The sequence below is a fragment of the Chaetodon auriga genome, chromosome 18, assembly GCF_051107435.1.
Source record: "Chaetodon auriga isolate fChaAug3 chromosome 18, fChaAug3.hap1, whole genome shotgun sequence".
In the NCBI taxonomy this organism is placed as follows: domain Eukaryota; kingdom Metazoa; phylum Chordata; class Actinopteri; order Chaetodontiformes; family Chaetodontidae; genus Chaetodon; species Chaetodon auriga.
The window spans coordinates 22,565,927-22,579,319 of NC_135091.1; the positions used below are offsets into that span (position 1 = coordinate 22,565,927).

General features: G+C 42.8%; 1 protein-coding gene across 1 annotated transcript in view; it reads left to right on the forward strand.

Annotated features, from left to right (window-relative positions):
* hsf2 (heat shock transcription factor 2) overlaps window positions 1–13,393 on the forward strand; it is a 35,899-nt gene that overhangs the window by 14,388 nt on the left and 8,118 nt on the right. The window contains exons 8-9 of the mRNA XM_076756698.1: window positions 1,131–1,264; window positions 10,209–10,505. Of these exons, the coding sequence (XP_076612813.1) occupies window positions 1,131–1,264; window positions 10,209–10,505 (431 nt within the window). The remainder of the gene's footprint in view (window positions 1–1,130; window positions 1,265–10,208; window positions 10,506–13,393) is intronic.

Below are 13,393 nucleotides of genomic sequence, written 5' to 3' on the forward strand. Positions count from 1 at the left end.
AGTACATATTGTCATTAAAAGATTTCTGTACACAAGGGACAAGGCTGAAAACCAAAACTAGATGGTTGTGATCTTCGGCCCCTCAGACAGCACTGCACTGAAAACAGATATCATTCTGTGGTGGACATCACTGCATGGGCTCAGGAACACTTCAAAAACCATTGTGTGTGAATAATGTTCATTGCTGCATCCACAAATATGAGTTCAAACTCTACCATGCAAAGAGGAAACCATATAAAAACCAGATCTAGAAACACTGCTGTCTTCTCTGGTCCCAAGCTCATTTAAGATGGACTGAGGTGAAGTGGAAAACTGTGCTGTGGTGTGACAAGTCAAAATTTGAAATTCTTTTTGGAAATCATAGACACTGTATCTTCTGGGCTAAAGAGGAGGGGGACCATCTGGCTTGTTATTAGCGCACAATTCAAAAGCCAGCATCCATGATGATATGGGGATGCCTTAGTACACAAGACATAGGTAATCTGCCCATTTGTGAAGGCACCATTAATGCTGAAAGACAGAGCAACATATGATGCTACGTAGACAGTGTCTTTTTCAGGGAAGGTGTTGCTTATTTCAGCAAGACAGTGCCAAATCACATTCTGCATGTACTATAACGGCATGGCTCCAGAGAGAGAGAGTCTGCCTGCAGTCCTAACTTGTCACCCATTGAAAATGTTTGGTGCATTGTGAAACCTAAAATATGATGAAAGAGACCCCAAACTCCTGATTGGCTGAAATTGTACATTGAGCAAGAATGGGAAAATATTCCACTTTCAAAATGACAGCAGTTGGTTTCCTCAGTTACCAAATGCTTACAAAGTGTTGTTTAAGTAAGCAGAGTGGTAAACATGACCCTGTCCAAGCTTTTTTGAAACGTGTTGCTGGCATCAATTTCTAAATGATGAAATTTTCAATAACAATTAAGTTTCTCAAGTTTCAACATTTAATATATTGCCTTTGTGCTATTTTCAGTTAAATATGGGGTTTGGTGTTTTGTAAATCATTCTATTCTATTTACATTTTACACAGCACCCCAACTTTTTTGGAAACAGGGTTGTAGATAATGTTAAATATGTCATTTATTTTATTGGGATAGATCTGATTCTGTCTGTGTGTGTTCTGTTCAGTCATCTGTTAACAGTCTAAATGGTGTGAAGGGCTCAGAGATATCAGACGACGTTATCATCTGTGATCTGACTCAGAATGATACTGACGTGGCGGCTGAGATCACAGAGGGGTCACCCAGAGCCTGCGAGCAAGGGTAAGACTATTCACCTTTGACTCTTCAAAACATTCACACTGTTGTACTGCTTTCAAAACTACCATACATTATACATTAAGGTAAACTGGTAACAGCTGCAAGACAAATACAAAGTGTCTGCTTCTCAATAATGCTCTCTTGAAGGTCAGTCAAGGTTTTTTAAGGCAGGGGAGATTAGTCGTACTGAGCCATGCCATGACGACCACAAGCAGTCAAACACCTTGTGTTTTTCCTTTACACCAAGGTAAAGTTGTTTACAATGATGATATCGTAGCAAACCACAGTAAGAGCCCTTTTCAGTTCACTGTGGCTGTTATGGTTATACTATTCCTGCCAGCAATATTTGAAACTGATATGCTAATCAAATAGCGCAGGTTGATTAGACCTGGTTTTATTAAAGAAAAGCTTCACAACTCAAACTGTCCTTACAGCTGAGTCCTTATTTGTCCTTATGACAAACACATTGCATTTCCTATGAACTTTAAAATCATATCCAGTGGTTCACAGGTGGAAAGCTTTTTATGTAATGCAGCAACAGCAGGAAAAGTTTGGTTTGCAAAATAGCAGTAACTTAACACAGCATCGATTAAAAACCTTGTTTGTGAGAAACAACAACCTTCCCCTCTGTGTCTCCTTTGCAGTCAGTGAGAGTGTTCTCCAACCACTCATCCAACTGTCCTACCCATAAAAAACACATCCTAAATCATTGGCTTTCCATTTCTGATGTAACACCTGCTCCACACTCACTGTGTCTCATCACTGTACTCTATCTGTCCTTGCAGAAATGTGACTAGTGCACGTTGTGCTAAGACAGACACAGACAGGCATGTTTACCTCATAGATTAAATGCAGGTCAAGATTGCAGATTTAGGCTCAGCGAGTAACACATACGTGCAGTTAGACTTCGGATGTGCTACAAAAGAGGAAGTATCTAGATTCTTTGCATAAAAAGTGCTAATAAAACACTGTAAAAATACCCCATTACAAGTAAAAGTCAAGAATTCAAAACTTCATTTTGGGACTCACCACATGGATGAACAAAGAGAGGCCTGCATGCAAAGCCAAATGCCTGAATAGAGATCCTCATGCAAAGACCAAAGTCTGAAAAAGAACTCAGGACAAAGGACAAAGAAATAGCACCAAAATTCTATCAGACCTTGCAAATTCATATCCTGGTTTTCCATTGGACGAAACTCACAGGAACATGGCCATGATGTCACCAAGGATGTAAGAATCAACGCATCCCACTCTGCTTCACCTTTCCACTGCAATGTCCTCATTGCTATAGGAGGTGTATTGTTCCTAATGAAACATTTGCACTTGAAGTTGCCTTGGCAACAGTCCTGTAACTCAGTAACAGACTGTGTTCACAGAACCCTTTTGCATGCTGGAGGAGATCAGCAGTATGTGTAACTGGCAATCTCACTTTGCCTGCAGAAGGAAGACATAGATTACCTGCTTTCTTCAAGAAAGAGAAGGATAACTTCTAGGCCCCGCTCTCTATCAATTAAGTGAACTTTCCACTGTTTTCTTCGCTGCTTACAAGGAGCAGCTTGCCGTTAACCCGCAGACTAAGTGGCACAATGGCCCCATCACTCTCGAAGCATTCTCAAGTAAGAGGCTATTTATGGGCGGGGACAGCATAATAATAGTGTGTTCCTCTAAGCTGTACTGTTGTTGAAGTTTTACTGGATTGTTGTGAAATAAGCAGACCACCGAGTCGTGTTGCTGATGTCTGAGATACTTCAAAGACTTGCTTCTTGTTTCTGTGTGCCTAATATGTTAATATGTTATTCAATATTTGTCCCCTAGATGTAGTGGACTAGAAGTATTAAGTTCATGAATATGGAAACATTCAAGTTAAGTACTGTACAAGCACATAAAATTTCTAAGTACAGTACTTGTATTCAGTGTGTGTGTTTGTGTGTGTTTAGGTAACTCAAGTGGAAATGTTGTTTGAGCCAGATTCTTCACCCTCTTATCTGACCGAGCCAGCAGCAAAAGAAAATGTTATTGTTGGACCCATTGTCCATCACATGATGCAGCAAAGCAAGGTTATTGTTGGTCCAAGGCTCTCGAAAAAAAAAAAAATATTCTAAACCCTTTAATTGCTCTCAAACCCAATTTTAGTTGGTCAGACAGCTGCAGTATGAGACCTAACAAATAAACTCTTGCTATTGAGCAAATCCCAACATCTGCAGAGAAAATTATTCCCAGGATGGCAATCAAGAAGCTCATATAATGGCAGAGGCACAGAATCACCATAAAAGAGACTCACTTAATCTTCAAGAGATAAGAAACAGTAACGGAGCCTTCTCCAGTACACTGAACTCTAAAATGGCAGAAATGAATCAGTCTATTTCTGGACTGAAAACTATACTGAACGAAGTGAGCGGCCACATAATTAAGGCGGAACAGCGTCAGTGTGTGGCGGAGGACCAGGTGGTGGGGCTGCACTCTCTTGTTCAGATGTTGAGTAAAGAAAATTACGTCTTGATCGAGGCAGCTAACCAGCTGGGAAACTACAGCCCACAACAACTTATGTGTCGTTTATCTTCAGGGAAGTTGCAAGGGAAAGGATCCTGAAAAGTTTTTTGCTAATTGGATCCCAGCCACCTTGGGACAAGAGCACTTCACTGAGCCCCTGATAATAGAACGAGCACACGGGGTTCTTGCACCCCATACACCTGCAGACCAGAAACCGAGTCCTGCCCTGATAGGTCTACTCAAATATCAAGATCGCGACAAAATCCTAGGCATCACCACACAGCGGTCCTAAGAAAATGGAGTTGCCATCATGTATCAATTTTTTCTTATATTTGTGTGAGATGGCGCCGCGCTAGTGGCAGCTTGTTACAGCAGCTCCCGCTCACTGTGAGCTCTTTCCGTTTTAGTTTCGTCTTTTTTTGTGGGTCTTTCTCTTGTTTTCAACCGTGTCTGGGGACCCCGTGCGCAGCCATGGCCCTATAGTTTACAGTAGGGATCAGCTGTTGGCGCTCCGTAGCACCGCGGTGCTGCCCCACAAGAGACCCGACATTCCCCGGGAGCTGAAGAGGAGGAGACAGGGGAGCCATGCCGGAGCTGATCGCCACGCTAGAAGCTGGAGATACAGACCCATCCTCCCATCCATCAACATAGGGAATGTGAGATCTCTTCCCAATAACATGGACGAGTTAGTGGCACTGACCCGGCACCAGAGGGACTACCGAGCGTGCAGCATCATGATGTTTTTCGGAAACATGGCTGACTCCAGACACGGACGCGGTGCTGTACGGCTTTAAACTGCTGCGGGCAGACAGGATGTGGGAGAGCGGTAAGAGGAAAGGAGGAGGGCTGGCACTGTTTGTGAGTGACAGATGGTGTAACTTTGGGCACATCACTATTGAAGAACAACTCTGCTGCAAGGACATTGAACTGTTAGCCGTTAGCATGAGGCCATATTACCTGCTCCAGGAATTCCTGCATGTTATCGCGATAGCTGCGTATATTCCCCCTTCTGCTAACACTGATGCAGCCTGTGATATTCTCCACTCTGTCACAAGCAGGCTGCAGACAGAGCACCCACAGGCCCTCCTTCTTATCCCTGGGGACTTAAATCATGCCTCTCCATCCTCCACTCTGCCCACATTCACCCAGTATGTTACATGTTGCACTAGAGACAATAAGATACTGGATTTGTGCTATGCCAACACCAAGGAGGCATACACTTCATCACCCTTCCCTCCCCTGGGAAGATCGGACCACAACCTTGTTCATCTCCTGCCTGTGTACAAACCTCTCGTGCACAGGCCCCTGTGTCCCACACAGTGAAGAGATGGTCCGAGGAGGCTGACGAGGCTCTGAAGGACTGTTTCGAGACTACTGTGTGGGAGGAATTTTGTGATTCTAATAACTGACTGTATTAACTTCTGTGTGGGAAAACACCGTACCTACCAGGACTGTACAGTGTTTTTCCAACAACAAAAAGTGGATTAACCCCAACATAAAGGCTCTCCTTAAGGAGAAGAAGAGGACCTTTAAGTCAAGAAATAAGGATGAGCTGAAGGCTGTGCAGAAGAAGCTGAGAAGGAAGATCAGAGAGGGGAAAAACACCTACAGGAGGAAGATGGAGGATCAGCTGCAGCAAAAAAAATGTCAGTGGAGTCTGGAGAGGCCTAAAAACCATCTCTGGCCACAAGGAACCTGACTCCCAAGTTGCAGGGGACCAAAAGTGGGCGAATGACCATAACATATTCTTCAGTTGATCAGTCATCGGTCCCTCCCCCAGCCCCGCCCTCCATGCTGCAGTTCCCCCTTTCTGCACCCAGTGTACCCAACTCTTCCGACGGGAACATGGCTGACTGCGCTGACTCCAGACACGGACCCGGTGCTGGATGGCTTCAAGCTGCTGCGGGCGGCTCCTCCCCCACCTCCCCCTCCCCCTCTACAACACTCAGCTCACAGCCACCCCCCACTGCTTATCTCATCAGCCCACCCACCCCACCCCACCCCCCCACCCCCCCCACACACACACACATTCCAGCACGCAGCCCCCCTGCTCCAACCTGTCCCTCACAACAACCCAGGTTAAAAAAAAGGCTGCAGGCCCAGACGGCATCAGCTCCAGGCTCCTCAAGTCCTGTGCGGATCAGCTGTGCAGGATTGTTGAATGCATGTTCAATCTGAGCCTGAAGCTGTGGAAAACATCCTGCGTGGTACGGGGGCCCAAGACTCCGCACCCCAAGGACCTCAGCAGCTACAGGCCAGTGGCACTAACATCCCACCTAATGAAGACCCTGGAGCAGCTGGTCCTTGTTCATCTCTGCCCCCTGGTGAGCCCGCTGGATCCACTTCAGCTTGTCTACCAGCCTGGCATCGGGGTGGACGACGCTGTCATCTTCCTCCAACACCGAGCTCTCTCTCACCTGGAGAAACTTGGAGTACTGTGAGAATCATGTATTTTGATTTCTCCAGTGCTTTCAGTACCATTCAGCCTGCACTTCTGAGGGACAAGCTGGAGCACACTGGGGTGAACCATCACCTCACACGCTGGATTCTGGACTATCTCACCAACCATCCACAGTATGTGAGGACCTGGGACTGTGTGTCCAACACGGTCATCTGCAGCAAGGGGGCCCCGCAGGGAACGATCCTGGCTCCGTTCCTCTTCACCATCTACACTGCAGACTTCTCATACAACACACCTACCTGTCATCTGCAGAAGTTCTCTGATGACTCTGCAATCGTCGGCCTCATCACAGATGGGGACAACAGAGAGTACAGAGAACTGATGCAGGACTTCATGGACTGGTGCCAGTGGAACTGCCTCCAGGTCAACGCAGGGAAAACCAAAGAACTGGAGGTGGATATCAGCAGACGAACACTCTGCCCCCTGACACCGGTGAACATCCAGGGAACGGACATCAAGATGGTGACATCTTATAAGTACCTGGGTGTTCACCTGAACAATAAACTGGACTGGACTCACAACACAACCGCACTTTACAAGAAAGGCCAGAGCAGACTTTATCTGTTCAGGAGACTGAGGTCGTTTGGAGTGCAGGGGGCACTTTCGAAGACCTTTTATGACAATGTGATGGCATCAGCCATCTTTTATGGAGTGGTCAGCTGGGGGAGCAGCATCTCGACGGCTGACAGGAAGAGACTTGACAAACTGATCAAGAAGGCCAGCTCTGTCCTGGGATGCACCCTCAACTCAGTGGAGGTGGTAGGAGAGAGGAGGATGATGGCTAAGCTGTCATCCATGATCGGGAATGACTCCCACCCCCTGCAGGACACTTTAACAGCACTGCAGAGCTCCTTCAGCGACAGACTGCTTCACCTAAAGTGTGTGAGGGAAGGCTATCACAGGTCCTTCCTTTCTGCAGCAGTCAGACTTTACAACTAGCAGTGCTCCCAGTAGACCACACACTCACCAAGACTTTCAATATGACTGCATTATAATACACATCGACTGTGTTCACTTATACTGTGAAAATAATGAGCTCAGGTGAATTTCAACTTAAGGTGCAATATATCAATCTTTCAGTCAGGTGTATTACTACCCCTATGTGCAATATCAATACTCCAGTCAAGAGTACTATCATCCAGTGTGCTATATCAGTACCTATTGTTCATATTTTTCAATATTTCTTGTTTATATTATTTATATTGCTTGTTTGATATTTAATGTCCTTTTTACTGTTGCCCTCTATTTTTTGCTATCCACTTTGCTGCTGTAATACCGGAAATTTCCCCACTGTGGGACTAATAAAGAAATATCTTTTCTTATCAAGATAAGGGTGCTGGACTTTCCTGACCTGAGCACCAGGTCAGTGAAATACAGAAGGGAGTGCAACCAAGTTAACAGGGAGCTTCAATCTAAGAATATTTTGCTACTCCATTCTGTGGCACTGAGGATAATGCTCCCTGATGGAAGGAAAAGATTCTTCAAAACACCTTTTTTTCTTATTGTCAGTGCTTTATTATTTTTGTTACTTAACTACAGGAGACACATTTTCACTTGCACAGCGACTTTACAAAAGTTGTCATAACACTGAACAGGGTAGTGAAATTTCTTAACCTTAAGGTGAATTGGCTAAATGGATGGGTTGAAAGGAAAATAGAGATTTAGACGTAGACTTATACGGTTTCTTTATTTATTCCAATTTGGGAAATTATTTTAGTATTGTTTTAGTATTGGTATGCCTGAGAAAACTGTAAATTGATATTGGTTTTTATACAAGAAACCCTATTATTGATCCATCAGGCTGATATGTATTAGTTAACTGTCAAATTACCTTGGAATCTTGGACAATCTTAAACTCATGTACACCCAACTATGCTGATGAATCCTTTATTCATCATCATATTTATCTTTCTCAAGGTATCGGGGGACAGCAAAATATACTTGGTCACTTATTTTCAAGTCAACCATGACAGTATGTGAAACAAAAGCAACCAAACTGCTTTGGTAGTTTCTTTCTTACATTTGGTAATTCTAACCAGATAGAAGTGTTCTGTGACACAAATTGCACCTCCTCTGCCAGTAGTGTCATATTATGGGACATGCCAAAAGCTTATTTAAGGGGACAATTAATCTCAAATAAAAAAAAGGTATGAAAAAGAAATACATGGCAGAAATAGAAGAACTTCAAGCAGAAATCTTAAAATTGGAAAAGGAGCATAGAGACCAGGTTATGCTGAGGCTTTAGTAAATAGTGTTATTATAATGAACCGTAATATAACCGTAATATGTAACACTAGTACTAGGTGAAAGTAACGCAAAAGTAGTGTAATCAGTTACTCATTATTCCACACAAACCGTAACATTGTAAAGTATCTTATTACTTTCAGTGACAGTAAGAATATATTGTAGTTTGAAAGTAACTTGCCCAACACTGGTTGGAATTTAATGAGGAGTGTAAGAAAAGAAATTACAGTAGGATTTCTGTATAGTAAAAATCTTGGTCAAAGCTAATATCATAAGGATTTCCCTCCAGTTTAAAAGTTTTACACATCCTTTGATTATATGTCACTTCATATAATGGCAACAATTTTTCAGTAAGTTGGGCTTTTAAAGCAGGTATTCCATTTATTTTCCCCTTCCGTATTCAACAACCTGGAGCTAAATGCTCTAAAGACAGTGGAGATGGTTGTGGACTACAGGAAGAACTCAGCCTCACCCGCCCCCATCACCCTCTGTGACTCCACTATTGACACTGTGGAGTCTTTCCGCTTCCTGGGAACTATCAGCTCCCTCATCAGGAAAGCACAGCAGAGGATGTACTTCCTACGGCAGCTGAAGAAATTCAGCCTGCCAAAGACAATGATGGTGCACTTCTACACAGCCATCATTGAGTCCATCCTCACCTCCTCCATCACCATCTGGTACGCTGCTGCCACCGCCAAGGACAAGGGCAGACTGCAGCGTGTCATTCGGTCTGCAGAGAAGGTGATTGGCTGCAATCTACCATCTCTTCAGGACCTGTACGCCTCCAGGACCCTGAGGCGTGCAGAAAAGATTGTAACTGATCCCTCTCACCCCGGACACAAACTCTTTGAGCCACTCCCCTCTGGCAGGAGGCTGCGGTCCATCAGGACCAAAACCTCACGCCACAAGAACAGTTTTTTCCCGTCTGCTGTCAGCCTTACCAACAAGGCCCGGAACCCCCCCTGACACTCTTCACATTCCACCTCGGACTCATCCTGTCACATTGACTGATATAAATATAACTCGATGCGTTACATTAACGCTCAACTGGGACTTCTTTCTGAAAAACAGTACTGTGTTTCTAACAATAACAGACTTGTGTATATATATTTAAATTGTTATTTTTTATGCTCTTATTTTAGTAGATGTGTCATATTTTAGTAGATGTGTCATGCACCAATTTCACCAGAAAAAATTCCTCGTATGTGTAAAAGCATTCTTGGCAATAAAGCTTTTTCTGATTCTGATTCTGAACAAAACTGACATATGCAGCTCTTCTGCTTGGTCAGCCACTTAGCCCTTGAATTAATGCCTTTGAAGACTAGTAAATTTGCACGTTGTTGTGCCAAAGATTCCTGTCAGGCAAAATACAGCATGTGATTACTTTAGTCTTCTTAATTCAGTTCAATCCCTAATGAGTCCTCTTTTATGACAGCCAAATGTGCGTTTGCATTTGAATAAGCAGGGAAAAAGAAGTGCAGCCAGTTTTTTGCAGGTGCAGTGGAGAGAAGCTAAACATATTCCGTCTATTCTGTGCATTTATTGACTATGTACACCACATTAACATTTTGCTGTTATCAGGCTGTGAGAGAAAGAATTGTAAAGAAATAGTAAAACTTTTGTAGGGAAAGGTTGTGAGGGGAATCTTTTACAACAAAACTTTGAATAAGTTGATATATACTGCTGCCAGGATATTAAATTGGCACCAGTATCTTTCTTAATGACATGCTGTATGAAAATGTTCTCCCTCAGTGATGTAGAAATCGTGGAAGTGGAACTAGACAGCTGTGTGCTGCCAGCTGAGACGGAGGTGAGCGCCACCTGCACAACTGAAATGAAACAGACGGAGGCTGGTGTGGCAGCAGCAACAGCAGCAGTAGAAGTAGATGACAGCCAGAGGAGCAAAACTTTAGACAGCAGTGGACCAACTAGCAGTGCCCTACAGCTCAATAAACCCTCAGGCCTGAGTTTGGAGGACCCTGTCAAGATGATGGACTCCATACTAAATGATAATGGAGCAATATCACAGAACATCAACCTGCTGGGCAAGTAAGTGCAAACCTTAATTATGATTCATTTTATTCGAAATACATATTTAAACAGCTGGTTAGTATAAATCATGATGTGTTTCTGATGTTTATTTTATGAAATTATAATGATAATAATATTATAGCCATATATTCTAGCTTTACCTTTTTCCTAATTTGACTTGAAAATGAATATTTGCCATGGTGTTAATATACACACATGCACTGAGGGCCTGGACAAGTTTCAGGCTTTTTCTCCATTCCCAGTGAAGTTACTTACCTACACATGGGTAACAAATTAATAGAAAAACCAAAATAAAGTGTCTCAGTTGGGTTAGGTCGTTTCTGGTTTTGCTGGTCCAAATATCTCTGGTAGGCTGCATGCTAGAGACTTACTTTTTTTGGCCAGAAAGATCATGTTACCATTGTGGCGTTGCCATGACTGCACCAGTGCAATCATATCCCTTTCAGAATCTTTGTAATCCAGTTTCTTGAATAAACTAAAATAAAGTAAAATAAAAATAAATCCATAATGATAAGTAAAACACTGAATGTTTTCTGTGATAATTAATACATTTTTCCATGTTGAAAACCATTATCCTTGTTGTTAGCTTGGATTTTAGCCATCCACTTGCAGGAAGTCTGAAGAGCAGGGGTTTGAAACATTAGTGTCGACGTACTATTAAATTGTGGCCGACAATGTGCAGACCTTTTTTTCATGTTTTCATTGTTGTCCTCTAGCAGTCCTATGATGCCTGGGGTGGAGTCCGTCGACTAGTCTGGAGATTATGTTCTTAACTTGCCAACCAATCAAAGGCTGTGTTTTTCACTGAGCATTGATGTGGCAATTCTTATCTCAAACGCATTTTGCAATGGAATAACATATTTACTGAGGCCCCTTAATACAACATTTTGACATTTTCTCAAGTTGCACTAGGCCTAAGTCTTATTTTGTTTAATATATTAGTTTCAGAAGATGAAAAGTTAAGTTTAATGGTTGTGAGAAATAAAAACACAATGTGTCACTTAGTTCCTGATTGTGGTGCCGCTACAGTCAGGGTTCCCAGGCATCCTGGAAAACAGTTGACCAATTTCCCAGTAAAGGAAACTGAAAATGAGAGAAAAAGTAAAACATCCTTGAAAGCCTTGTGCTGTGCTTTAAAATTATTAAAATCTTATTTTCCTTTAGCACAGAATGAGGTTATCAGTCAGAGCTCAGGAAAATGGATAACATTGCTATGGGGCTAAATTATGCTAAGGGTCATATTAACATTCAAATGGCTGTTCTCAGTTACCGAACTCACGTCATATATGCGGGGTCGATGACGTTGCAATTTGAGTGGCAGAAACGTCAAGTACTGTCAGTTTCATTATTCTCAAAATATAAATTTTAGGCCCTGCTAGCTGGTAACTGTGGTAGTTTTAATTAGATTTATAGATTGACAATGCTCTCTTTCCAACTTGTTTTTAATGGTTGAATAATGTTGAATAGGTCAGCATGTTTGGGCCAAGGAAACTATAAAAGGAAGGGTCATTACATCAAAATATCAATGTTCTAATGCTCTGCTTTATGCCAGACTTTGCTGCCCATTCAGTTTAATCCTATGGGAGATGTATGGAGAACCACCGCAAAAACCCAACATACAGTGTGTTATGACAAGTAGTCTAAGATTTTTGGATCAGACCCAAAAAAGATTGAAACAAACAGTAGTGAACAAAAGGAGCCATTGACACACGAATGGTTTATTTCAATCCAACAAAAAACTACAACTACAACCAAAACAATCCGGGTAGGAAAACAGACTAACTTTAAGGATAAACTAAGTAGGAAGGTAGGAACCACTAAGGGAACAAATGCGAGAAAACCAAAAGCTACAAACGCTAAGAAGCAAACAAAAATCCGCACAAGGCGACTAGGAAAAGAACAAGAGATCTAAGGATGCTAGGAAGACAGGCTGGAAAGTCAGGCAAGAACCATAGACAATCTGGCAGCGAGGCAAAGCTGCCACGTTGCTTAAGTGCAGGTGTAAATCAGCGGGATGAGCCTCAGGTGCGCTGTGTGCAGCACTGCCAGGCCTCACCTCCACTGCTGACACGGGAGAAAAAAAGGAAAAATGAGCACAAAGCAACAAAACAAACACACCTCAATAATCAACACAGTGGCTTGCAAAAGTATTCAGCCCCCTTGGCAATTTTCATGTTTTGTTGCTGGAATTTAAATGGATTGTTAGAGTGTTTGCATCATTTCATTTACAGAACATGCCTACAACTTTGAAGATGTGATTTTTTTTTTTTTTTTTTAATTGTGAAGCAACAACAACAACAAATAGGACAAAATAACAGAAAACTTCAGTGTGCATAACTATTAACCCCCGTGAAGTCAGTACTTTGTAGAGCCACCTTTTGCAGAAATTACAGCTGCAAGTTACTTTGGATAAATCTCTATGAGTTTACCACATCTTGCCACTGGGATTATTGCCCATTCCTCAAGGCAAAACTGCTCCAGCTCCTTCAAGTTGGATGGTTTTCACTTGTGAACAGCAATCTTCAAGTCTGACCACAGATTCTCAGTTGGATTAAGGTCTGGACTTTGACTAGGCCATTCCAACACATTTAAATGTTTCCCCAGAGCACCTTCCCCCATGCATTTGGGGAGTCGCCCACATGCCTTTTTGCAAACTCAAAATGTGCCTCCTTATTTTTAACACTAATGGCTTTTTTCTGGCCACTCTTCCATAAAGCCCAGCTCTATGGAGTGTACGGTTTATTGTGGTCGTATGGACAGATACTTCACTCTCTGCTGTGGAACTCTGCAACTCCTTCAGGTTTACCTTTGGTCTCTGTGCTGCCTCTCTGATAAATACCATCCTTGCCTGGTCTGTGAGTTTTGGTGGGCGACCCTCTCTTGGC